Source organism: Helianthus annuus, chromosome 11 (assembly GCF_002127325.2).
Source record: "Helianthus annuus cultivar XRQ/B chromosome 11, HanXRQr2.0-SUNRISE, whole genome shotgun sequence".
NCBI classification, from domain to species: domain Eukaryota; kingdom Viridiplantae; phylum Streptophyta; class Magnoliopsida; order Asterales; family Asteraceae; genus Helianthus; species Helianthus annuus.
The window spans coordinates 4,622,658-4,649,882 of NC_035443.2; the positions used below are offsets into that span (position 1 = coordinate 4,622,658).

A 27,225-nucleotide genomic window follows, 5' to 3' on the forward strand; every position below is an offset into this window, starting at 1 on the left:
GTATTTGGAGAGCCCGGAACAATTTCAAGTTTTCAAATAAACCGATTAAGACTGATTGTATATTGAGTGAGGTTAAGGCGTTGAGTTTTCTTTGGTTTACGAATAGATCGAAATATAAAGATATAGATTGGGGGGAGTGGTGCTCTTTTGTAAATATGTAATAGGGTTTTGTTTGTTTGTTTTTCTGGCCTGGTTTAAGTCGGAGTTATGTTAATGAAGTTTACTTTTCGAAAAAAAAAAAAAAAACAAGTTATTAAAATATTAAAATCGAATCACGGAAAATGGAGTGAGAGATACTTGGAAATTGAAAAGTCCAAAGTTTATCCTCTTAAGATCACACAAATCTCAAGCTTTTTCCTTACGCATTTCATATGATTTAAAACATAAAAAAGCATCCAAAAGCAAAATTATTATTATTATTTTTCTGTATTTATTTTATCAAAATAATCCATATTCATAATTCTTAAAACTCATACAGCCCCTTTTTGCATAGTTATTTTCAAGTAAACTTCATAAATATGTATTTTTCATTTCACATAATACCTTATATTTCGCGTGTCTTTTCCTCTTACATAAGCGAAAATAAGTTTATTTCTACATATAACAACTTCACACCATTTAAAAAAACATATAACAACTTCATTACAATACGATATAAAAACCGAATTTTAAAACATTGTCGGCGCCGCAACGCACAAGGTATGATACTAATCCGAAATCATTACACATAAACAAGTATAGACTTGTATACATACAAATATAATATATCATAAGTAGTAGTCTTAAAAGTATACAAAAATAATATATCCAGTAGTCTTAAAAAGTAAATGAGTTAATTTCCGTTTTGCTCCTTGTGGTTTGGTCACTTTAACGGTTTTACCATCATTTAAAAACGACCATTTTCCTCCTTAATGTTTCGATCTTGTCGCCAGTTTGTTCCCTGGCTCTAACTCCATCCATATTGTATGTTAATTGGAAAGGTACTTTGGTAATTTCAAGTATAACATAAAGGTACTTGGATCTTGTATGTTAACTTTAAATTACAAAAATACTCTTTCAATTAACATATAATATGGATGAAGTTAGAGCCAGGGAGCAAACTGGTGACAAGATCGAAACATGAAGAAGGAAAATAACTGTTTTTAAATGACTGGGGCAAAACCGTTAAAGTGACCAAACCACAGCGAGCAAAACGGAAGTTAACTACTAATTATTCTTTTGATATTAAAATGAAAAAAAAATAAGAGTTAAATGTCATTTTAGTCCCTGTGGTTTGGATCATTTTGCTAGTTTAGTCCAAAGGTTTCATTTTTAACATGTGGGTCCAAAAAGGTTTCACAGTTGCCATTTTAGTCCACTTGGTTAACTTCATCCATTTTTTCAGTTAACGAGAAGGCCAATTTGGTCATTTTGTATGTAATTCTGTTAACTAAAAGGGCAATTCAGCCATATAAAATGACCGAATTGGTCTTCTCGTTAACAGAAAAAATGGATGAAGTTAACCAAGTGGACTAAAATGGCAACTGTGAAACATTTTTGGACCCACAGGTTAAAAATGAAACCTTTGGACTAAACTGGCAAAATGACCCAAACAACAGGGACTAAAATGGCATTTAACTCAAAAAATAATTATTTATTTTGGGACGGTCTATTTTGGGCACAAAAGAAAAGGAACAAATTCTGATTTTTAATCCATAAAAAAAAAGAATAAGAAAATAAAAAAGCCAATGAGAATAGAGGTGCTCCCATCCCAAATTCATCAAGCATCAAAATTTATTATACCTTCTGAACTTGTGTGCGAATTATTCAACAAAATATCTGCCGATCCGTCTGCATCCTTCTCCAGGTTATCTTTCTAGGGTTTCATTTCTTACTCATCCTATTTTACTAATTTCAACCCTTTTCAGTTCAATTATTAGGTTTAATCTTCATATGCTTGATGGGTTTCTGTGTTTGAATTCTGACATTAGTGCCTTTGATTTTGTGGGTTCAGTATTTGTTGATTGTTTGTGAATTGTAATGTGGTGGTGAATTTGGAAGGGTTTGAGAAGAGGGAGGGGGGGGGGGGTTAATTGGATACAAGATTGATTTGGTGTGGAGAAAGATTCAATTTTGTATCCCCTGTTGTATATGCTATAGGTTTATTTTATGCCTAGTTGTTTACATCTTAACGAGGCTCTTAATGGTTCAGACGTCTTACTGGTTCAGCACTTAATGGTTCAGACTGTTTGTTTCACGAGCAGATGTCTGAATGGTTCAGATATTTGTCTCTGAATGGTTAAGATTTATACAGAGTCTGAATGGTTAAGACCTCTAATCTGTATTGGTCAGACATTTGCCTCTGAACGGTTAAGCATTATACAGGCTCTTAATGGTTCAGACCTCTTACTGGTTCAACACTTAACCATTCAGATGTTGCCAAACAGCCGCTGATTCAAGCTGAAATGATCCATAGTTGTTGAAGGCGCAAAGGGCGAGCTTTCGGCGTGCTTTGGGCCTCACCGCAAGGTGATAAAACGAGGGCCTTTTTTAGCGAGGTGCATAGTGTAAAAATACCATTTTTAGGGGTTTTAGACTACGCTGTTAATATCGGTTCCCTAGTAAAATATTGGTGTCAAATATCGGTACCGATAATATCGGCGATATTGACCGATATATCACCGGCATTTGACCGAAACTGATATTTGACCGATATAACCGATATATCACTGAATTATTAGTGTTAAACTGCTATACATATAAATTCTTCATTATATTAAAATTACCGTTATACATGGGCGGAGCTTAAGTAGGGCGGGAGGGGGCAACTGACCCCCCCGAACTTTTCGCTCAGTAGTGTAGAGTATGTAGTTTTCATATAGAAATTTTTTGGTATATACGTTTTCGACCCCCCGGTTTTATAGAAATTTTTAGGTTCGGTGACTTCGGCCCCCCCGGTCGGAAATCTCAAACTTCGCCACTGCCGTTACACCACCGATATCTCACCGAGGTAACCTATATCTCAAATATCGGTCCTTGACTGACATCCGATATTTTACCGCATTAACAGAATAACAGCATAAGTTTTTGACTTGTTTGGGTTGATCATAGGTTTGTTTAGGGTTGGTATAATTGCTTCAGGTCTGTTCAGGCGATTTTCGGCTGGATATTGGCCTGAACAATGCCACCGAGGGCTTGAAAGTGGAGCTTTTGAAGCGAAGCGAGAAGGACGCGCTGGGCCTGGAAAGTGAGGTTAGGCGTGCGCCTGGGTGCACCTTGACAACAGAGAGTAGATCAATTTTGACGATGATATTTTGTCGATGTGCTGTTTGTCTTTGTTAAGAGCGAAGTTATGTTGGCGTAGGAGGTCGCAGGGAGCTAGGCGCAAGGCGCTTAAAAATCTAACGCTTTTTTAAGCAAAAAAATAAGTTTTTTTTTTTTTTTTTTTTTTTTTTTTTTTTTTTTTTGCATTTTCTAGGGTGTCAAAAAAATAATATCATCTATGGATTTTGATTTTTAAAGGAATCATCTATACGAGGAACCCTTTTTTTCAAATAAAGATCACAAGGTTGTAAACATAGGTTTGTGTACTTTTTATACGCAGGTGTGATGGAGATATCGCTGCTGTCGGTCCTCCTCAAAAATATTTCTAGTTTCTTCAATATGCAAAGCCATGAAAACCGAGCTTCTGAACTCGTTCAAATGTACCACCAAAAGGTTAAAGAAATACTCAAGATAATTAAGCCTGTACTCGAGTCTATTGTCGATGCGGAAGTGGCGTCTGATGAATCACTTCAAAAAGAATTTCCCGGCTTGAGTCAGTCTGTCGAAGACCTCAGGGAGCTTCTCGAAGATTGCCATCCATTGATGAGTAAAGTTTACTTTGTATGTCTTCGTCATCAACACTTCAAAGTTATATCTATATATATAGGGTAAGGTTCATGCGAGAACCGCGAGAACCAATGTGAACACAACCTAAAATAGCTAAAAAAACCCTAAAAAAACCTAACCCCCCACCCCAAAAGCTAAAATGCTAAAAACTAAACCCCCAAAAAACCTAAAAAAATCTATTTTTTTTTAATATTTTTTATGTTAAAATCGCTACTTTTAGTAGCCAAAAAAAAATTATTTAAATATTTTTTTTGGCTACTAAAAGTAGCGATTTTTTTATAAAAAATATTAAAAAAAAAATTGTGTGTTTTTTAGCTATTTTTAGGCATTTTTGGTTGTGTTCACATTGGTTCTCGCGGTTCTCGCAATAAAGGGTGGTTCCTAACGGATCTTTGTCCTATATATATATATATAGGTAAAGGATCCTGTAAAAAGTGCTCAAGTGTGAGAAGTGTATTATAACACTATATATAATACTATATAACACCATATAAACACCGTATAACAATATGTAACACCATATAATACCATATAACATTATGTAACACTATATATCATTATATAACAAATATAACACTATAGGTTGTCTGATAGCATGTCTATGATAGATGTATAGTGTTATATTTGTTATATAATGATATATAGTGTTACATAGTGTTATATGGTATTATATGGTGTTACATATTGTTATACAGTGTTTATATGGTGTTATATAGTATTATATATAGTGTTATAATACACTTTTCACACTTCTCACACTTAGAGCACTTTTTACACTATCCTTACCCTATATATATATATATATATATCTGTGTGTGTGTGTGTGTTGGAACTAGTTATCTTAACCAGGTACCTGCATTGTGTAGGTTATGCAAGTTGAATCCTTATTTGCAAAGGTTCGGGCTCAAAGCTTAGAGGTTTTCGAGCTTTTGAAATCTTCTCCCGAAGGACTTCCTGATGAATTGAGTTCTGCATCACTTGAGGTATGCCAAAAGATGACTTATCTTACCGGTGAACAATCTCACATCTTGTAAACTACGGGTGCAAACGAGCCGAGCCCGAGCTGGCTTCGGCTCGGTTTGAGCTTTGTTTTCAAAGCTCAAGCTCGGCTCGGGCTTGGATCGTTTATCATCTATTAGTTAATTTATTAAATAAAAATAATATAAATAATAGACGTTTAGGCTCGCGAGCTCGATAAGTGAAGCACGGGCTCGTGCCTAGGGCTGCAAACGAACCAAACGTTCAGCGAACAGTTTGTGAACCGTTTGGCAGGAAGTTTGTTTGTGTTCGTTCGTTTAATAAATGAACGAACACGAACAAGAAATTCCGTTTGTTTAGTTAAACAAACGAACATGAACAGAGGCCGTGTTCGTTCATTTATACTCGTGAACGTTCGATAACTTGTTCGTTTATGTTTGTGTTCGATAGTTCATTAGCATTTTTAACTTAAGGCCTTGTTTGTGTTCATTCGGTTCGTTTGCAGCCCTACCCATGCCCGTTTACTAAACAAGTTTATTTTTACGTTTAGGCTCGGCTGGTAAACAATTTTAAATAAGCTCGGCTCGGCTCGTTTACTAAACAACTTTTAATAAGGGGTAGATGTTAATAAATATTAATAAAACTAATATTACACTAAGGCTCAATGAGGCTCGACGAGCCTGACGAGATTTACATGCCAGGCTCAAGCTCGGCTCAGCTCAGCTCGTTTCGAGCTTTTCTTTCGAGCTGGTCGGCTCGTTTGCAGCCCTACTCGTGCCCGTTTACTAAACAAGTTTATTTTTAGGTTTAGGCTTGGCTGGTAAACAGTTTTAAATAAGCTCGGCTCGGCTCGTTTACTAAACAACTTTAAATAAGGGATAAATGTTATTAAATATTAATAAAACTAATATTACACTAAGGCTCGATGAGGCTCGACGAGCCTGACAAGCTTTACATGCCAGGCTCGAGCTCAGGCTCAATAAATAAACGAGCGTTGTTTTAGGCTCAAGCTCGGCTCGGGCTCGATAAGGCTCGGCTCGTTTCGAATTTATCTTATATTTGACACAACTGATTGCAGATTTGCATACAAAAAATTAAGCATATGGGATATGAAAAATCATCGGCGATTCTTTCAAAAGCTATACGGGATCAAGCAGAGGGTTCGGGACCTAACGCGGATAGCACGTCAAAGATCGCTGATTTTCTTAGCTTGAAGTCAAATCAAGAGCTTCTAATCGAGGCCGTTGCCCTTGAAAAGTTAAAAGAAAACGCCGAACAAGCGGAAAAAATGGGAGATTTAGAGTGCATCGAGGAAATGGTTGCTCTCGTTACCCACATGAACGATTGTTTAATCGAGGCGAAACAGTCGCAAAGCGCCAACCCGGTACCCATACCTCCCGATTTCTGTTGCCCGTTATCGCTTGAACTCATGACGGACCCGGTAATTGTAGCGTCGGGACAGACGTATGAGCGGAGTTATATCCGTAAATGGCTTGATCTCGGGCTTACGGTTTGCCCGAAGACTATGCAAACTCTGGCCCATACGAATCTTATACCTAATTACACCGTGAAGGCACTAATCGCAAATTGGTGTGAGTCAAACAATATTAAGCTCCCGGAACCTGTGAAAACGTTGAACGTGACTCAACCTCGGTCCCCCGAGTCGTCGGTGCGGGCCATAGGTTCGTCCGGTGGGACCAGCCGTCAAGACGGAACGTCTCCGGTGCATCACGTTCAATCATCTTACGAGGATTCTTTGCCGGAAAACGGGCATGATGTGACCGAATCCGGAGACCAAAGTCTTGATTCACGTGCGCAATCATCAGCTAACGAAAAGTTGACGGAGGGTCATCAGAGAACGGTTTCGACTTCCAGCACGCATTCCAACGCAAGCTTTTCTCAAGAGCTATCTCATGAAGCAAACGACGCGTCCGGAACACAGGCGGCAACAGCATATAGCAGTGACGCTTCAGGAGAAGTGGCACCGGCACCGGAACCTCAACCCGCTGCCGCCACTACCCCAACCGCTCCACGACGGGACCACGAGTTCTCCCCGCGGTTTGAAACCCGACCCAGAAATCAGTTATGGCGTAGGCCGTCAGATCGGTATGGCCCGAGAATCGTTTCTTCCCCGTCTACTGAAAACCGACCCGATCTTACCGGAGTCGAAACGCAAGTTAAAAAACTCGTCGAGGAATTGAGTAGCGATTCGGTTGATGTAGTAAGAAAAGCCACAGGTGAACTTCGGTTACTTGCTAGACATAATATGGATAACCGCATTGTTATCGCAAACTGTGGGGGCATCGGTTTATTAATCGGTCTACTCCGGTCAACCGACGAACAAGTCCAAGAAAACGCCGTCACCGCTCTTTTAAACTTATCGATAAACGACAACAACAAATCCGCGATTGCGAACGCGGACGCAATCGAACCGCTGATTCACGTGCTCGAAACTGGGAGCTCCGAGGCTAAAGAAAACTCTGCCGCAACTCTTTTTAGTCTCTCGGTTATCGAAGATAACAAGATAAGAATCGGGAGGTCGGGAGCGATTAGACCGTTGGTTGACTTATTGGGAAACGGAACGCCAAGGGGGAAAAAGGATGCGGCAACGGCGTTGTTTAACTTGTCAATATTTCACGAAAACAAGGCGCGTATTGTTCAGGCCGGTGCCGTAAGGTACCTTGTGGAGTTAATGGATCCGGCAGCTGGGATGGTTGACAAGGCGGTTGCGGTTTTATCGAATCTTGCAACGATTCCCGAGGGGAGAGCTGCTATTGGTCAAGAGGGTGGTATACCGGTCCTGGTTGAAGTTGTTGAGTTGGGTTCGGCTAGAGGGAAGGAGAATGCGGCAGCCGCGCTTCTACAGTTGTGCACAAACAGCAGTCGGTTTTGCAACATGGTCCTACAGGAGGGTGCGGTCCCACCGTTGGTTGCTTTGTCACAGTCGGGTACCCCACGAGCCAAGGAAAAGGTCCTTTTTTCCCCTTTTTTTTTTCTTTTTATGGTATGAGAGTTAGGGCTGCAGACGAACCGAACGAATACGGATTCTCTTTTCCCCTTGTTTTGTTCGTTTGTTAAGGAAATATACGTGTTCACGAACTGTTCATGAACACTTACCGAATGAGATTTTATGTTCGTGTACGTTTATTAAGGAAATGAACGTTTCATGTTCGTTTGTGTTCGTTTTAGGCAACACACGCAAACAAACGTTCATGAACACAAACTAATGTTCATGAACACAAATGAAAACGAACGGACACAAACAAGCGTTCATGAACAAAACATATAATACTATATAATACACGGATACTTATTAAATATTTTATTTGCCGGAATTTTGAAGTTTTTAAATAAAATATAAAAACTAAAAACACTAATGAACTATCGAACACAAGTGAACACGTTACCGAACGTTCGCGAACATAAATGAACCAACGCGCAGGGCTGGCAATTGGGTACCTGTTAAGACACGATTAGATCTGTTTGACTGAAAAATACACCCTTTGACTTTTTTAATTTTTAAAATAATTAAAATTACAATGTTAGGATCTATCATTTATTTATCTTTGTACATAAAACATAAAACTGTTTTATAAACATGAGGTAGAAAGTAGTTAAACGAGTCATAATCATGTTTGAAACTTATGTTGTGCGCGCCGTCAGAAACCTCTTAAGACACGATTTGCCAGCCTTACCAACGCGGGCTCTGTTAATGTTCGTTCATCTAACAAAACGAACACAAACGAACTTCCTGCCGCACGGTTCACGAACTGTTCGATGAACGTTTGGTTCGTTTGCAGCCCTGATGAGAGTTAATTGAACATATATGATTTTTACATTTGGGTGTCGGTAAATAAGAGTATATTGTGCTTCTTGCAGGCGCAGTCACTGCTTAGCTACTTTAGAAACCAGCGGCATGGTAACGGTGGGAGGGGATAAGGAGAGATGCGTTGACGATTTGTATACAATGTGCATCTATTGTCGTCTAATGTTGCAAATAATGCATATGGAGTTCTTGATTTGTTTCGAAAGGATGAAGCCAGAAGCCGAAAAGAGGACATAGATGGCCCGCGGGGGGGGGGGGGGGGGGGGGGTGTATGGATAATCTTTGTTTGTGAAGTTTATATCTTTGTGCTTATATTTGCAGCCTAGTGTAGTGTGAGTTTGTCTGTCACTGATTTTACATGTTTGTTCATTTCTTGTGTAGTATTCACCTACAGCATGCTTCATACAAAAGTATGTGTTTAAATTATTTATAAAAACAAACAAATAAAAAAATAATATAAAAACTAGTTATAAATAAGACACGTCGTCCCTTTTGGTTTACAAGGTTGACCCAATAGGGGTGTTCATCAAATCGAATAACGAATTTTCGAATTATTCGAATTTTTATTTTTTTTTACCTGAATTCGTATTTGATTCGATTAATATTTGAAACTCAAATTCGAATAAATCGATTTAGTTCAAATTCATCCTAAACAATAAATTATTTTAGATTTATTTTCTAAAACTACTACAAATAATTATATTCAGCATAAAATATAATATCTGCAGAATTAATTAACAATCAATATGCCGAAACACCAAAATTTAGAAGATAGGTTGGTTACCGGTAACGATTTTAGTTAGGTAAAATTTTTAGAAATAAGTAGTATTAGCTATTTGTCAGAGGTTTGTTAATGTTATGAATAATATACTTATCACTTGTGAAGGTTGTTCATACTTTGGCAAAGTTTAGAAGTTATATGTATGTGTACAGACATATTAAAAATATATATAAATTGAATTCGAATTTCAAATTGAATCGAATTGAAAATCATAAATTCGTATTCGATTCTAATTCGATGACCAGATTCGAATACGAATCAACTCGAATTCAAACCTTTTTAATCCGAATCGAATTTTGAATTTTTCGAATCCGAATCGAATTTTGAACACCCCTAGTAGGCAAGACAAGTAAAGCCCTTGCTTTGGCCTGAGTCAGCATCTTCACCCACCCCTTAGTTCATTTGCTGAATTGTGTTCTCCAAACTACAATATATCAACCCCATTTTTAGTTTTCGAAACACCCTTTGTTGATAATTGCCTAGAATAGTTCTTTAAAGTTGATGTGAACCCGTGAGTTTACCTATGTGAGTATTTTAAGATACCTTTTTTAACAACAAAACTTGTATATATAGATATAGAACCCAACAAGGATAGGATTTGTATGCATTTGCATCTATGTTAATGGCATGTTACTTTCCCCTCCATCAAATAAAGTCAACGACTTAAAAAATGCCTCAAATTTTAATAATTTCGCTTTAGACCCAACTAGAACAGGGCAGGCAACTCAGTCCAGAAATCATCCGATCCATGCAGTGTTTGTTGTCTTGGTATGAAAGCTGAGGTCAGGGTCTCACCATCACTTGCACCTCATCACACCCTATTAGGGGTGCCGGGGCACTCCGTTATACTATAACGGAAACAATCTTCCACGCGTGATGGGCCGCCGCCACTACAACTACAACGCGTTAATCTTCCACGCGTTAATCATTTTCGTGATGGTGACAACGCGTTATGGTTTATTTTTGTGAGGGTATTTGTTGGTTGGGGGGAAATTGTTGGGTGTGGTGGTGAGTGATGACCACCCCCACTAAAAATGGTTGTGAGTGATGGAAAAATGGTCAATGACATGGCAAAACTTGATTGGTGCTTGTGAGTGATAAATTCTATCACTAGTGAACCACCCCTAGTCCCCTTAGGGAGTGGGGGTGGTCACTAGTGATAGAATTCTATCACTCACAATATCCAATCAACTCCTGCCATGTTATCAGTCACTATTCTATCACTCACAAGCATTTTGTAGTGGCGGTGGTCATCACTAGTGATGGAATTCCATCACTCACAACTTTTTTTTTAAATTAGAAATTAACAATAAAACACTAAATTATAAATTTCATTAAAATTAAAAAATAAATTACATAGCAAAATAAAAAAAAACAACTAAACATTGGAAAAAAAAAAAACTTAAATTAAACGGGTGGCATCTCCCAACCCCACCTTTCAAAAATCTCGCGCTTTTGTTGAATTACAACCGACTTAAACGGTTCGTCGAGATGGACAATTAAAATTTATATAAAGATGAGGGACCTGAATTGAAATTAAAGGAAAGCTATTTAAAAATAGCTAACAAAACTTGAAGGGCTAATTTACACTTTTCATCAAACTTGCTATTAATTCAACATAAAAAGACAAAACAAAATTTGATGGGCAATTGTTTTCAACGCGTGAAGAATATAACGGAATTTCAATTTCACGCGTGGACATTTTCGGTGGCGGTGGAAGTTTTGTTTTTATCACGCGTTAATTTTGGCCATCACGGAAAAATAACGCTCCGCCCCCACTCCCTTTATAGTTTTTTTTGAAACGACTCATATGATATGATGTCTATATAATCTACTCCTAATTCTAATTAACAACCAGTGAAACTCAAACCGGTAAGCATGTTCGTTCGATAAATGATTTACTTTGTATAACCTTGAACTAAATTCAAATCTTAAAATTCTTCAGATTGATTAGAGAGAGAGAGAAAGTTACTTATATTATGTTTATATAAATTTCCTAGTAAATGAATCACCAAATAAAGTAAATGAATGCGAACATGATAATAATGTAGCACAGTACAATTATATACATCCAAACAAAGTACCACAATTAGGCAAATCAATAACGAAGACAACTCATAGTAAAAATAAATAAATAAATAAAATCATAAAAGCAAACAAAGAAATAAATTAATTAATTTAAAAAAAAAAAAAAAACTAGAACCAGCAGAATGCTGCCAATGCCACCGCCATCACAAACTGTACACTCTTCAATCTCTCAGCTCCACTCTGCAAATTTTCATTTCCATCACAAATCAGTAACAAACATATAACTTATAAATTTCTCCTGTTGTAGAAGCGTCGAAACTTAAGGTAACACGAATATATACCGTCTAATGAAAACGTATTATATTTGACTTGAAAAATTTTAAGTGGAAACTTAAGGAAATAGTGTTTTTTTGTAAGTTAAAGGATGGTACCGCGTTGCGGCGGAGTCGAAATGTAAATCATCTTGAATTTATACCGTATAATGAAAACATATTATTAGACCCTACTCGCTTTCGAACAGCATTAGCGTCAAAACGTAGCCCAACTGAAAACTGAAAACGTACATAAAAATATGCACAAAAACGTATTCTATTTGACTCGACAAAATTTACGTCGAATCATAAACCAACTTAAATTTATACCGACACGTGTATATATATGAAAATAAGCGCATAAAACTCGAATGGTTAAAAATGACATTTTATTTTAATAATATTTAGAATATAAGTCAAAATTATTGACCTAACAAGTCAAAATTGTTGAAATAAATAGTCAAACACGTAGGAATTACCTCATCGGCGACTTCAGCGGAGTCAGTGCTCGGTCCAGGAGCCTCAGTCGGAGCATCCGCCGGAGAAAGATCACCGGAAGCGGGAGCCGGCGACGGCGCATCATGCTTCTTCGCCTTAGTCTTCTTCTTACTCGGCGCCGGAGCAGCAGCTTCAGGAGTCGGAGCAGTCTCCGGTGCGGGAGAACTCACCGGTTCAGGCACCGGCGGCGATTCAACCGCCGGAGGAGAACTCACCGGCGCCGCAGCTGGCGGAGTACTTGCCGGAGGAGAACTCACCGGCGCCGCAGCAGGCGGAGTACTCGCCGGAGTCTCAGCAGTTGGCGGAGCTGTCACCGGAGCTTTCGCCGGAGGAGAACTCACAGGTGCTGCGGCAGGCGGTTTGACGGTTGTTGGAGGTGCATTCACCGGCGAAGATGCTGGTGCTTGAGCTCCGACGGCAGCAACAATGGCGAAGATGAAGGCGAGAACAACTGCTTTTTTCAGATCCATTGTTAGTTATTTTGTTATAGAGAGAGAAAGAGTGTGAGTGTTTAGATACAAAGAGAAAGTGGAAGTGAAGAGAGTTGAAGGTGCAGATGAGAGTATAAGTAGCCGTTAAGCTAAAATGAGCTTTGGTGTATTGTTACGTGTGGGACCCACAGTAACAATCATAACATGTATGACGTGTTCGTTTAGTGGGCCCGCGTAACGGCTTAATACAGCTGGATTAGTTTCACGTGGCCAGGCAAAAGTTTGTTGTTATTTTGAAATACTGAAATTAGTGTTTTTTTTTATTTAAAAAACACACGATAAAAAAAAATCTTGAGTTAAATGTCATTTTAGTACTTTTGGTTTTGTTTATTTTGCGAGTTTAGTCTAAACGGTCGAAACGTTACCATTTTAGTCCAAATAATTTCAAATGTTGTTATTTTAGTCCATTGAGTTAACTCCAAATAATGAATTTGGTGTTCTTTTTTATTTAAAAAAACACACAGTAAGAAAAAAATCTTGAGTTAAATGTCATTTTAGCTCTTGTGGTTTTCGTTATTTTGTTAGTTTAGTCTAAAGGTTTGAAACGTTATCATTTTAGTTCAAATAGTTTCAAATGTTGTCATTTTAGTCCACTGAGTTAACTCCAACCCTTTATTCTGTTAACTAAAAGGGCATTTCGGTCATTTTATATGTAATTCTGTTAACTAGAAGGACAATTCGACCATATAAAATGATTGGAGTATCCTTCTATCTAACAGAAAAAATGAAAGGAGTTAACCCTGTGGATTAAAATGACAACACTTGAAACTATTTGAACTAAAATGACAACGATTCACATCTTTTGACTAAACTGACAAAATGATCCAAATAAAAGGGACTAAAATCGTGTAATGTGTTGATTTTGGATACTTCAAATTTAAAATTTTATGGCAAATTAACAACTTTTTTATACATTTTGTAACATTTTAATTTTATTTTTCAATGTATAATAAAGTGTTGTTGCTTTTACCAAATCTCATGGGAGTGGTTTTGGACTTTTGGTGGTGTCTTGTAATAAAAGTGAAAATCCAGCTCAGAATCGCATAGTGTTTAGTTCATTAGTGACAAATAGTTGTTTTGATTTAACATATACTTCGCTTTATTAGCTGAAAAGGTATGTGACATTACAAGACTTAGCATGAGAGAATTGTTGTTAGAGAATTGTTGGATGCATATAATGATAGAAACTAAGGAGTACATATAGATCACACGTTTATAAAATGACTCTTGGACTATATTATAGATTGACATTACGGTACATAGTCCAATGCAAACTCGCAAGCTAAGGCTTGACAGAGTCCATTCTGCCACCCTCTTAGGAAGATGCTCTATGTCAGACACCGTCTCACCCGCAAACCTTTTGCTTTATGTGTTATATATGTATCAAACATAAAAGTGAAACTTGATATTTTTGGTTGATTATTACATGTATATACACTTACAAAGATAACTAAACATTTTTTCCAGACTTGAAAAGTATATAAATAAAATTAACAATGTCAAAATAATATAAAAATGAAGTATTAAGAAAAGTGAATATTTATCTATATAAATTGCTGCATAACCAGGTTTCTTCCTCTATATGCTCTTTGGTTTATCTGGTCGTGTGTGCATGTCCAGTAAGATAGTAGGGGTGTTCATAAACCGTTAGAGATCAACTGAACCTCCCAATCAAAGCAAGTAAGTCGATTTAGCTGATTTGAGATTTATAAGGTTCAGTTTTGACGGTTTGGTCAATGATTTGAAGCTAAACTAAATCGAAATTTAACCATTTTTGTATTGTTATTTTTTGTTCTTCTCTAAAATATGCATTTATTATTTTAAATTTAAATATATAATAACGTAAGGCCCATATACCTGTTAAGTTAAAGTCTCATAATTTTACAAACCAGCCTAGGATCCAAATCTCGGCCCATAAACAGACTCGCAGCCCGGTTTCTCGCGGGTCTTCTGTAATTGGCCCATATATCTATTAGTTTAAGGGGCTCTTTGTTTACCTCTTAATGAGACTCTTAATGGTTCAGACCTCTTACTGGTTCAGCACTTAATGGTTCAGACTGTTTGTTTCACGAACAGATGTCTGAATGGTTCAGACATTTGCCTCTAAATGGTTAAGCATTATACAGAGTCCGAATGGTTAAGACCTCTACTCTAAATTGGTCAGACATTTGTCTCTGAACGGTCAAGCATTATACAGGCTCTTAATGGTTCAGATCTCTTACTGATTCAACACTTAATGGTTCAGACCTCTTACTGGTTCAGCACTTAACCATTCAGATGTTGCCGAACAGCCCCTAAGTCCTATAATTTAATTGCTTTTAAAACCTTTCTGAGTAAAAAAAGTTTATTTCTATTATTTTATTTTTAAAGCCTTTCTGAGTAAAAATAAGTTTATTTCTAAATGAAAATAAATTTTGAAATTATCCAATTAATAAAATTAAACAGTACAAAAAAAATTTACCACGACTTTAAATATACAAATCGATCATTATGCCACACTACTTTTTATATATGTGATTGATGAGTTTATATTATATGACGCGTAAGGTCTAGTTTTTTATCTACCCAAGGACCCAATTTTTTATAACATTCTCGGAGACGAGCCTGCTTTCATACAGTGTAAACGAAACAAAAATAAAAACATGATAATAAATAAAGTTAAACACGTGCCTAATAGATTTTTCCTCATCGTTTTTTAAAAGTTAAACACATACCTAAAATTTGTACATATTCAATTACACATACCCTATTTACAATGGAGATTTGGAGGCGTTCGGCAATCGACAATGGGTCAATGGGAGGTGGAGTGGCGGCGTTCGACAATTGGCTGTAGGAGGCAGAGTGGCAAAGGGCAGAGCGGTGTTCAAAGTCAAATCATTTTGGACTTTTAAGTTTTAACGAACCATGTAGTTTTTTGTGTTTTAACTATGTGGGTTTTGTCTTTTAATTATAGTGGTCTTTTAACCGTTCGTTTATTGGGCTATTAATCATAAATTTGCGGTTAGAATTTCATTAAAAACCCATTTTTTTAGAGTTGGCCTAAAAAACACAGGGGTAACATAAAACTTTTTTCAGAAGTAACAAAATACAAAACAAGTTAAAAAAATTACACTATGTTGTAAAAGTCGAAAGGTATCATATCCTAATAAATTATGTTCACCCCTAATTGTAACAAACTTTCCATATTACATTTCTTAGAATTAAGATAAATTTTAAGGTATACATTACTCACGTAAGTCAATTAGAGCTCATTTTACAACATATTTCTTTCGGTTTACTAAGGTTAAAGTATTATGCTTAGTTTTCTGTATATCTTAAAGTTGATTTCACAATTGCTGGAAATTTAAAGGATCGAAATATTATTTTTGATATGTGATTCCCATACACCATATAAGAATACAGATTAAAGATCCTATACAAAGGGCTTAAAGTGTGAGAAATGTGACAAATATTATGAAAATGACATGTGTCCTTAATATAAATTAATTCAAAAGGGTAAACAAGTAATTTTCTTATTGATTCAATTAATTGATAACCTTCCATAACCGTCACCAGTTATTAGGCTACACGGTATGGTGATTGTCTTCCCTTGGAGGATGATCTGCCACATAAGCACCACGTAGGATGGGCATGAGGATGAGACAAAGAGGATGGAGGTATGGAAATAGGAGGATGGAGTTATGGAAATAGGATGATGGACCTAAAATCTATATGTATATATTGTATCTATAGGTGTGTGAGAGAGAGACGGTAGATTTTTGTCTTCTTGTGGATCATCTCCAACGTCCTAGACTCGACACCAAGGACGAAGCCGCGGGGGGGGGGGGGGGCACGGTGTTTGGGTCGGCGTCGTTTCGGAACTATCCGGGGACGGTCCCCATACCCAGAAGCCTTATAGGAATACGAATTTGTAATTTTTTTTTAAGATCCATTAAGATTCTGTGAGTTATCGTTCATCAATTATAATTTCTGAAGATCGCATAATGAAGGTTTTTATAGAGTTTTATATAATGATGGATGCAGAATGAAGGTTTTTATACAGTGTTATAGTTAGGGCTGTAAACGAACCGAACGAACACGAACGAGGCTTGTTCGTGTTCGTTCATTAAGGAAACAAATGTGTTCACGAACGGTTCATGAACACTTACCGAACATGATCTTATGTTCGTGTTCGTTCATTAAGGAAATGAGCGTGTTCACGAACGGTTCACGAACACAAGCGAACACAAATAAATTTGGCGAACGCGATGAATGATAAAGGTGGATGGCCCAGAGAGTAGCACTAGAACTTGGATCCCTTATTGTGGAACGGAGGTAGATCATATTCGTTGATGTAAATAATGAGAAAAAAAAAGAGAAATGGTGCATAAACAAGGTGAAAGAGGGTTTCCTAGTTTAGGGTAATGATATAAATAAAAGTTTAATAATATAAAAAGTATAGATAAATTATATGAAAGTATAATAATCTTTAATTAAAACACGAACATACGAACATAAACGAACGCAAATGAACGGATGTTCACGAACACCTTACCGAACGTTCACGAACACAATTGAACGAACGAGACCTTTGTTCATGTTCGTTCACTTAACTAATCGAACGGAATTTCTTGTTCATGTTCGTTCGTTTATTAAACGAACGAACATAAACGAATTTCTCGCCGAACGGTTCACGAACTGTTCGCTGAACGTTCGGTTCGTTTACAGCCCTAGTTATAGTGTTATATAGTGTTATATGGTGTTATATAGTGTTATATAATGTTACATGGTGTTATAATTTTCTGGTAGCAGTTACATGTGTCCGGATTCGTAGAATAACGATGAACAAGGATCGCTAGAATTTAGGGGAGGTTATCTTATTTGAAACATAGAAAAAGATACTATTATCCCTACAATTTTCAAATCAGTCAAAATTACTAAAACACAATTTACAATTTGGTCCTTATTGATCTCAACCATTAGATCAAAGATCTAATGATTTAAAACAATTCTTACACTTCTCACAATTTAGACCCTTTTTACACTATCCCCACATACATATCATTACTATTTAGTGTTTACAATTTGGTCCCTATTGATCTCAACCTTATTCATCATATTTGTCACGGACAATTTTCCTGACAAAAAATCTTTATCAATAATTTGTTAACGGCAAAAGACAACACAAGAGGAAGCATCTATATTATGACATGGAGTTAATCTTGTGGTACTAAAGTTAACTGAACCGTACAAGGTCACATATGACAATATCATAATAAATTTTCTTAAAGTTAAATTAGTGGTCATAATAATGTACTTCATTAACTTTTTTTGAATCACCTTCAATCCATAACCCCGCAATCCTATTTCTTCCGATGTGATTATTTACTATGGAGTGAAAAAATCTTGTGTTTTTCGTCGCCCAACTCCACCCATCTAAGCTTTGCCTTTTGTTGTAAATCTAGGGTCACCGCTTCATGCCAGTCTTTTATTCTGAGTTTACTTTCTTGCCAGGTTTTTAGTTCCTCAGCCGTTAAGATTCTACTCTCTGCCGCCACGTCAAGGGCTTTTACCTTCTCTTGTGCTTCCAACAGGGCTTTCTCATCTTCCTCCTTTTTTAATTTTCGCCATGATTTTAGTTCCTCCTTGATTGCCTTAAATTTTTCAGCTATTTCTTCATCTTTGAAATTTGTCTCACAAGTTATTGAAAGACCTCTGGGTATCTAATTCTAAGACCAAGCGTACTGGGGTGTGTTCCCCCCTTGATACCGCCCGAAAACGCCGGAAAACGCCCGGCCCCCCACTACGCTAGGCGTTTTGGGGCGTTTTTTTTGAAAAAAAATGAGTTTGGCGTTTTATTTATAACGCTGTGCACCCATTTCACAATCCAATCAGATGGAGACACCTGGAAATTGTGCCAGAAGGAGATGATTGTGCCGGAAATGGCTGTGTGGTTAGCCGGAAAACCTGCAACTTTGGTCCTGTAGCCGTTTACAAAGGAAGAAGAAGATAGGGTTTAAAAGGTTTGGTTTTGACAACTTTGGTCCCTGTAGTTTAGATATGGTTTTAAAGATGGAGATAACTTTTGAATTCTTTTTTAAGAAATTATGTGAAATGATAATTGGGAAATGATAACTTTTGAATTTTTTTATTTCTGGTATTGAATTTTTTTTTTAAATTTAATGAAGTATTTAAAGTATTGGCATAATGCCCCACTACGCCACTTTTGCTATAATGCCCCAACGCTGACTAGGATGCCACGTGTCGGATAACGCCCCATGGTGGGGGCATTATACCAACTTACCACTACACATGGTCTAATAAAAGAGTCCTATTAATGACACATGGCATTTTCTCATTCAAAAGTCCTACTAAAGCCATATGGCATTTCCTCATTCAATTCACTAATAATAGATATTTATATTTCATATGCATAAATATTATAATGCATAATAATAACAATAATAATCTAATCTAATACTAGTAAAAGAATCATGTTAGTGTTACATGACATTCTCTTCTTAAAATTATATCTTAATACCATGTCGCATTCTCTCCTTTCCTATTATTATTAATTCTTATTCTTATTATTATTTTTATTATAATATCATATTAATATACAATTTATTGATTTATACACAACAACAAATAAATAAATATTGTTATTATATCATATTAATATATCCAATTTATTAATCTATACATAAGTATAAATAAATACGTAATACATAAAAATATTTATCTTATACTATTGAAGTATTTTAATTATTTATTTTTATTTTCATATGTGACATTAGATTTTATTTTTTCAACATTGCTGATCAAACCAAATTAGGAATTTATCTAACCAAATAATTTATTTGCGAATAACTAAACACATGTATCTCTTAATTTAGCAATATTATTATTTTATTAATAATATATTAGATTAATATTCAGTTATTATTATTAGTATGTAACACATGTGGTGTCCGATACAAAAATAAAACTTTATTGCGAATATAACTCTTTATTCAACGAATTTTATACCACCATGCCAATAAACCTATAAAAACGAATATGGTATATAGTTTAAAATTTCAATTATATTTTATATAATTTAGATTATATTTTAATTTATTTTTGTAATTATCTATATATAATCTAAAATTTAGTTACATGTTCTGTTTTAAAATAAATAGAAGGTATTTACATAGCTTTTTAAGTTCACATTTAAGCGATGATATAAATTAATGGGGTGGGTTTTATTTGGATTAAGAAAACAATAAATTAAATAAGTAAAAAGACAAAAAATGCCCCTCATTAAACTGATTTTTTTTTGATGAAGTTAATGGGTTGGATGAAAATGACAAAAAGAATGCAAAACTCAGGAACTAATGAGAAAAAATGTTATTGCTCACTACTAGAAAATACACATATCTTGACACGCAAACAATGACACACGCTCATTTTATGACAATCGAACGCTTGTGTCATGAAAAAAATGTCATGGTTTACAAAATTCAATAAGTTTATGACATTCTTTTTTGTGTGTCATCTTTTTGTGTCATAAAGAAAAACAATATCTATCTTGACACGCAAACAATGACACACACTCATTTTATGACATTCGAAAGCGTGTGTCAAGAAAAAATTGTCATGGTTTTACAAAAATCAATAAATTTATGACACTCTTTTTTGTGTGTAATCTTTTAGCGTCATAAAAAATATCATGACACTGGTTTTTTGTCATCTTTAAAGCAATGTCATGTTGTATTTTCTACATTAAATTCCTCAATTAATTTAATTGATAAAGATAAATCTGATTAAATTCCACAAATTTCTAAATTTATATCATAATGTCGAGGAAAAAATATAATTGTATGCACATATTTTTTAGAGTTAGCAAACGTAATTTATTAGAAAAAAATACATACATTAAATGGGCTAAAGACGTGAATTATATATACTATAACAAAAAAGTCAATTAAGTTCTTATTAATGCACGACCTTCGAAGATTAATGAACACATGTTGGTACTGCTACCGAAGTTGTTCGAATGATATCGGCTTAGATCGTGAGGTATAAATTTAAATTATTAATAATATTTGACCAATTCTATTTTGAACAAAACTTTTGTAAAAATGTATATAGTAATATTTTGAACAAGACTTTTGTAAAAATGTATATAGTAATAAAGTGTCACAACTATATATTCAAACTTTTATAAAGGAACAATGCTTACATTATATCACTTAATAATTACATTATATTAAGTATATAAAAATTAAAGTACAATTAAAGGAACAATGACAATATAAAAGGGCTTGGGTTTGGTAATTATGTATATTAAGGCCCAAAATGATTCATTATATCATTTAACAGATTCATAAAGAGTCAACATCATTATTAAAACCCACTATGATTCATTAAGATATACATGATTCGATGGTGCCTCACTCTATCAAACATGACTTGCTACAACGCCTTATAACCCTTTCAACCAACATGAGACACTAAAACCAATCATGGCCTATTAAGAGTCTCATAGCCATTAGACCCAAAATGGTGAGTTAAGACGTGTATTAATGTCCATTATAGTATAGTATGGCTCACTACAATCCAACATAAGACTTTAAGATCCTAATATATATTCAAGTCAAATAGGTGCATCCTTTATCCTCCATTTCAGTTTCAGTAGTTTGTTTTCACCAAAAAAAAGACTACATCCAACCAAAAACTTTGCCCACCTGCTGATTCTCTTTTGGGATTTAAGGGTAACTATTAACTAAGGTAAGTAAATATATATCTATAATTGGGCGGGAATTACTTTTTTAGGATTTGGGACTAAATATATAATACATTATAACTTATAAAAAATTACATATTTATATGGAGTATGTTAACGGGTTAACGGGTATATAGAATCGGGTAAACGGGTATATATAATCGGGTAATCGGGTTGGGTAAACGGGTATAACACCAAATCCCATACCCGTCCCAAATTTTTAAAACAAATCCCATACCCGGTCCCATACCCGATTACCCGATCCCATACCCGTCCCGTATGCTTCGGATATCGGGTTTTCCCATCAGGTTCGGGTTTTGTTGCCATCCCTAGCTACATCCCATTTTTTAGATTATATATAACTATTTTTATTTAGTTTTCCCTCTCCAAATTTCAAACACATTCCTCTTCACCCAAAAGTTTTAGATTTCCCTCTCATTTTAAGACTTGACAGTTGGACATTCTATCTAGATCTGAATCTCAATTGATCGTATCCTCCGCTCAATTCCCATCGCCATCTTCCAGGTTCCACCCGCGATGGTCATCTCCTCTAATCGATGCCCGCTAGAGCGCCACTGATGATTCGCGGTTGAGTTACGGAAGAACCACCAGACAACCATCATCACTGCTGGAATCCTTGTCGGTCGACTCCTCTTCGCTTCAATCCTTATGTCAGCCATGGACAGGTATCGTTTTTTTCTCCTCCATCAGCCTTGCTTCAGTTTCATTTAGGGCTTTGATTAAAATATTCGATTTAGTTGTAAATTATAGGGTAGATGTGTGTTCGAAGTGGTATTTCATGTTAGGGTTCGATCCCTTTGTTATTAGATTTATTCAATTATATGAATTATGATATTGATTTTGTTGAAACTTGAGACTGATGTTATGATGGTTGTAGTACCTGTTTTGAGTTTTAATTTAGTGAAACAAACTAATTGCAAAACGAAATAAGCAATTCTAATAAGCAAATCAAACACCTTTAGTGGCGTCATTATGTACAGCAAGCAAATCAAACACCTTTAGTGGTGCCATTATGTATGGCCTTCGAATTGGCCTGGTGAGGTGTTATCCACCTACTCAACAATTTCGTAAAGATTTTTATGGTGTTTTGTTTGTTTGGTGATAAATTACATAATAATAATTGTCTTTTCGATAATCAGGCGTTTCAAAGTGCAGCGCTTTTTGATTCTTTAACGGTTCGGGATAATGTTGGTTTTCTTATGTAAGTTCCTTGTACTAATAAAACTCCTTTGAGTTGTTCCTCGTTTCTTATTTGTAATTTCTTCTTTGAGTTTAATAGGTATGAGCATTCAAGAATGCCCGAGGATAAAATTAAAGAACTTGTTGCAGAAACATTGGTTGCAGTTGGATTAAAGGTGAGTCATTTTTTTGTTTAAGCAAATCAAACACCTTTAGTGGCGTCATTTTTTTGTTTATACGATCACTAGGTGGGTAGTTGCACTACCATGTGGAGTTCATAAACTTACAAAGGCTTTCAAGCTAGATCTTGCTATATATTCCAGCTTACAAGTATGTTTGTTTGCTACTATCAATTGTTTTATCTTTTATGTCCCTAAGGTTTTCCGACTTCTTTTGATTAGTGTTCTAGTTGAGACTGTAATTTATGTGGTTTTCAGTTGGAATTGACGACTAATATTTCTATTTATTAATAAGAAGGATGCTAAACCTTGCGCACTGGTTGCACTGTGGAAGGCTAACACCTTTAGTGGAGCAATGAAGATTTTGAAGACCACTCACTTAAGGAACCATGTCGTATGGGTGTTTTTTTCTCATTAGGCTTGAAATTAAATATCCAAACAATGTTTAAATTCATAGATTCAGATTTAAATTCCGTTATTTAATTTAATTGTTGTCTCAGGTTGTGTGAAGAGTAGAGGAATACTCGGCGTTGGATATGGATGGCATTTGCGAAGAATGGTCGAGTTAGGCAACAACTTTTGTTTTTAAGTGACAAACTGTATTTTAGGTATCAGCGAATGTATTGTCAAACAATATTTTTGTTAATGTAAAAATATTTGTAGTATAATTGCAAATGATTATGCATGGGTTTTTTGGTATATATGTGTGTATTTTATTAAAAAATAAATCTTTTGGTTTGTTTATTATTTGTTTATGAGTCAAGGGTAAATTAGTAATTCTAAAGTTTTTTTAAAACAATTGAAAGCATGACAGACATAAACGAACGTCATAAACACGTGTCATAAAATGAGTGTCATGGATGCATGTCATTAAATGTGTGTCATAAACGTGTGTCATTAAATGTGTGTCATAAACGTATGTCATTAAATGTGTGTCATAAATGTGTCAAAAAAACATGACACACAAATGCATGTCATGTTAATTTTATGACTCCTCAATCAACGACTCGCATTTGCGTGTCATAAAGACCCTTTTAAGACACGCAATGCATGTCAACAAAGGTGTTTTTTCTAGTAGTGGCTATTGTTATTATTATCTATTCGTAATTATTAAATTATTATAATTATGAATTATTATTATCTAAGTCACTAGGTTATAGTGTATGCGTTACACGGGTTTACGTAACATATTGTCTTTATTCAACCCGTGTAATACGCGGGCCTATAAACTAGTGAGGTAATAAAAAGTTGTCTTGGCTATTCAAAAAAAAAAAAAAAATCAAAGCATAGACAAACAAGTTAATGAAGCTTTTTTTAGGTTTTATTTTTTTTATTTTCCTTTTTAGGCATTTTTTTTCTTTTTCTAAAATTTACGAAGTAGATATATTAAACTATTTTATATCCATAACAAATAAATAGCTTTTATATTATGTTACTTTTTATAATTAGTTTTATCTTATGTTATCTACGTTTTGATATAAACTTTGTTGAAATCGACACACTGCTATGCACTTATTTTTATTTTTTGTTAAAGTTTCAACGTGAATTTTTTCACGAGGTTAATACTAATGTAAAAGTCATGAAACCGGCTCTCGCCATGAATCGCGGGTTATATTTTGGGATATTATTTTTATATTAATATAAATGGGTCTAAATGTCTAATAGTATTTTTACTAAAATCAAACATAAAATTTAGTCGTCACTTCAAGGATCAATAGTATTAGCTGCAGGTAAACAATTAGACTATACGTGTAGTTTCTTATAATTAGGGCTAAAACATATAACTATAGTAATTAAAATTTCGAAATCAGTGATGAGCTTTCATTTAAAATTTCAAACACCAACGATTTAAGGCATTTCCAACGTTTTCCTACAGCCATTTCATGTTTGAAATCACTCACAATGGCTAGAGAAATGTTTTCCATTACATCCTGAAACTTTATTTTAATAATTTAATATCATATTTGAGATTATTACTTTAGATAGATGATGATGACTTTAGATATGAGTTGTGTGAACGATTATACTTTATTGTGTGTAAAAGTTTTAGAAAGTCAAATAAAATTAAACATGTGGTGTGAAATAAATCACGTTGCTTAATAAAAAGAAAAAAAATAAAGAGAGATTGGTGGGTAGTTAAGGTGACAGGAGAAAATTGGTGCTGAAAGTTATTAGGTTGCAAGTATTATTAACCATCTTGTTATTTTATTATCGCGGTGTACAACAGAAAATGGCATGAATTCGACAATAACTAATCGTCTAAACAAAGACCTGAATTCGACCAAACGAAACATAATAATTAATAAGGGTGTGAATGAGTGAATTCGACAAAAAAAAAAAAAAAAAAAAAAAAAAAAAAAAAAAAAAAACATAAGTGAAGTATTGAACAAGGGTCGATTGATGATTTGATGTTTACCTAAATACGTGAGCGTGAGACTGAATTCGTCGAACAGGCCCGTGGCTGCGTGCAAGACTGAAATCGAAGAAAAAAAGAATGCAGACTCTGTGAGTTCTTTGTCGAACCAGGTCTCCTACTCTCCTGCTATAGACGACGTTTCGATATCCAGGGTACTAGTTGCCGCCCAACATAGACGTATTGTTTTTTTATTAGTTTTGAAAATAATTTGGGTATTGGGCTCACTAACCTACTCCCAATGGGCTAACTAATCTAAGCCATATGATTTCTTTTGTAAGTGGGCCTATGTTAGTATTTGTTTGGCTAGGGTGGAAGTTGGCTACAAAGTTCATTTTTCCTACGAAGTGTACAAAGTCATAAAACACCACAATTTCAGCCATAAAACACACTCAAAACCCACAAATAACAAAATGGAGATTACTAAAACGCCATGTTTGTGGGTTTTGTGTTGTGTTTTGGATGATAAGGCTTTGATTTTCGAATAACTAGCATTGTGTTTTATGTTGATTATCATATTGTGTTTTATATTCATAGTTCTACGATGGTGTGTTTGAAGTTTTTATGGATTGTTAGGGTTTGGATATTGTATTTTAGTGATCTTCACTCTGTTATTTGTGGGTTTTGAATGTGTTTTCTGGCTGAAATTGTAGTGTTTTATGACTTTGTACACTTTGTAGGAAAAATGGACTTTGTAGCCGAACCCCACCCTGTTTGGCTATACCCTTTTAAAAAATTTACATATATAATATCCGATCTTTTTACAACTTACGTGCCTGATCGGAGTGTCGCGCTCCGGTCAAAGATAATATTTATATGCCCAAATTACCCTTAACAAATAGTTAGTGGTAGCAAGGGGTCGAACCACGAAGAGTATGTGGTTTGCGTGTGGATTCGATTGAATTAGAACAATTGTCACAGATTATGAAGCTTGCCAGGTATTTTTGTATTTTTGTTTAGTTGAAAAATGTGAATTTGAACTAATGGAATTGGTTTAAATGGTTAACAACTACTAATTAACAAATGCAAGAAAGATTGATTACTAAACAATAATAAGAAAAAGGGTTCACACCCGGTTTCGGTAATTGCCAACCTAGGGTTTCTACAAGTTTTTAGATTCAACTCAATTGTATATGATTAGCGGATTTAGTGTACCGTGACTTAGGTGCCAATAACTATCAACGTTCTAAAGAGCGGATAAGAATGCACTTTGTAATCAACACAAGTAAAACCTAACCAAGACAATGCATAACTACACATAACCATTTCGTAAAGTCATAACTTTTAACATCGTTCGACAATTTACGAATACGAAACAAATGTAAACTATTGTCAAAGGTTTCAAAAATCAATACAAGTTGTCACAAAGTTGAATCAAGAACAATTCAAAACCCTAAATTTAACAACTACCTACACCGGGGTGAAACCGAGATGATTAGCCGCTCATGGTTGAAGAAGCTTGATCACCGGATGATTGGAACTTGAAGGAAATCATCTTGAAGCTTGAATGATGGAGAATTGAGGAATGATGAAGGTTTGGTGAAGGATGATGGTGGAAAGATTGATGGTATGGAGAATTAGGGTTTAAGATGAATTGGGGATTATGAAGGATGGTTGATCATGATCTTGATGTGATTCGGATTATGATTCGGGTGATGATTGTTGTTCAAGATGGAATAGAGATGAATGGTGTGTGAATGGTAGGTGATTAGTGGCTCCAAGAATCAAGTTCAAACACCCAAGATCATGTAACTCCCGTCTTCAATGTTCCATGAACCAATAAGAATCGTTCCTATATCAAAGATACCCAATTTTCGTGTTTCAGGAAACCACAACTCGTCGCCGACGGGCTCCCCATTTGCTGAAATCACCCGACGGCTTGTTTGGTTGTTTACGAGCACCTT

The 27,225-nt window shown here is 35.3% G+C and overlaps 2 protein-coding genes and 1 long non-coding RNA gene across 6 annotated transcripts; 2 read left to right on the forward strand and 1 right to left on the reverse strand.

The window, feature by feature from the left end:
• Nucleotides 1-1,690: 1,690 nt before the first annotated feature.
• LOC110889221 (U-box domain-containing protein 4) lies at nt 1,691-9,061 on the forward strand. Its single transcript, XM_022136726.2, has 5 exons — nt 1,691-1,846; nt 3,584-3,864; nt 4,737-4,853; nt 5,927-7,819; nt 8,728-9,061. The coding sequence occupies exons 2-5, from the start codon at nt 3,589-3,591 to the stop codon at nt 8,785-8,787; spliced, it is 2,346 nt and encodes a 781-aa protein (XP_021992418.1). The 5' UTR covers nt 1,691-1,846; nt 3,584-3,588; the 3' UTR covers nt 8,788-9,061.
• Nucleotides 9,062-11,492: 2,431 nt separating this feature from the next.
• Nucleotides 11,493-12,836, reverse strand: LOC110889220 (classical arabinogalactan protein 4). Its single transcript, XM_022136724.2, has 2 exons — nt 12,274-12,836; nt 11,493-11,723 (listed from the first exon to the last, which is right to left on the reverse strand). Exons 1-2 carry the CDS (start codon nt 12,760-12,762, stop codon nt 11,652-11,654), a joined length of 561 nt encoding a protein of 186 aa, XP_021992416.1. The 5' UTR covers nt 12,763-12,836; the 3' UTR covers nt 11,493-11,651.
• Nucleotides 12,837-21,936: 9,100 nt separating this feature from the next.
• LOC110889219 lies at nt 21,937-23,609 on the forward strand. Of its 4 annotated transcripts, none has more exons than XR_002563463.2 (6): nt 21,937-22,215; nt 22,690-22,751; nt 22,830-22,905; nt 22,978-23,059; nt 23,167-23,302; nt 23,409-23,609. It is a non-coding gene; the product is annotated as an uncharacterized LOC110889219 (long non-coding RNA). The 4 variants fall into 4 exon arrangements; XR_002563464.2 differs by having other exon boundaries at nt 23,204-23,302; XR_002563465.2 differs by having other exon boundaries at nt 23,207-23,308.
• The last annotated feature ends 3,616 nt before the right edge of the window (nt 23,610-27,225 follow it).

Excerpts from the sequence above, each read along its gene's own strand:
- LOC110889221 (XM_022136726.2), top strand. The coding sequence starts at position 3,589 with ATGGAGATATCGCTGCTGTCGGTCCTCCTCAAAAATATTTCTAGTTTC. Across the intron at positions 3,865-4,736 it reads TGATGAGTAAAGTTTACTTT|GTTATGCAAGTTGAATCCTT; the intron begins GTATGTCTTCGT and ends TGCATTGTGTAG. Across the intron at positions 7,820-8,727 it reads CCCCACGAGCCAAGGAAAAG|GCGCAGTCACTGCTTAGCTA; the intron begins GTCCTTTTTTCC and ends TGCTTCTTGCAG.
- LOC110889220 (XM_022136724.2), bottom strand. The coding sequence starts at position 12,762 with ATGGATCTGAAAAAAGCAGTTGTTCTCGCCTTCATCTTCGCCATTGTT. Across the intron at positions 11,724-12,273 it reads CCGCTGAAGTCGCCGATGAG|AGTGGAGCTGAGAGATTGAA; the intron begins GTAATTCCTACG and ends GAAAATTTGCAG.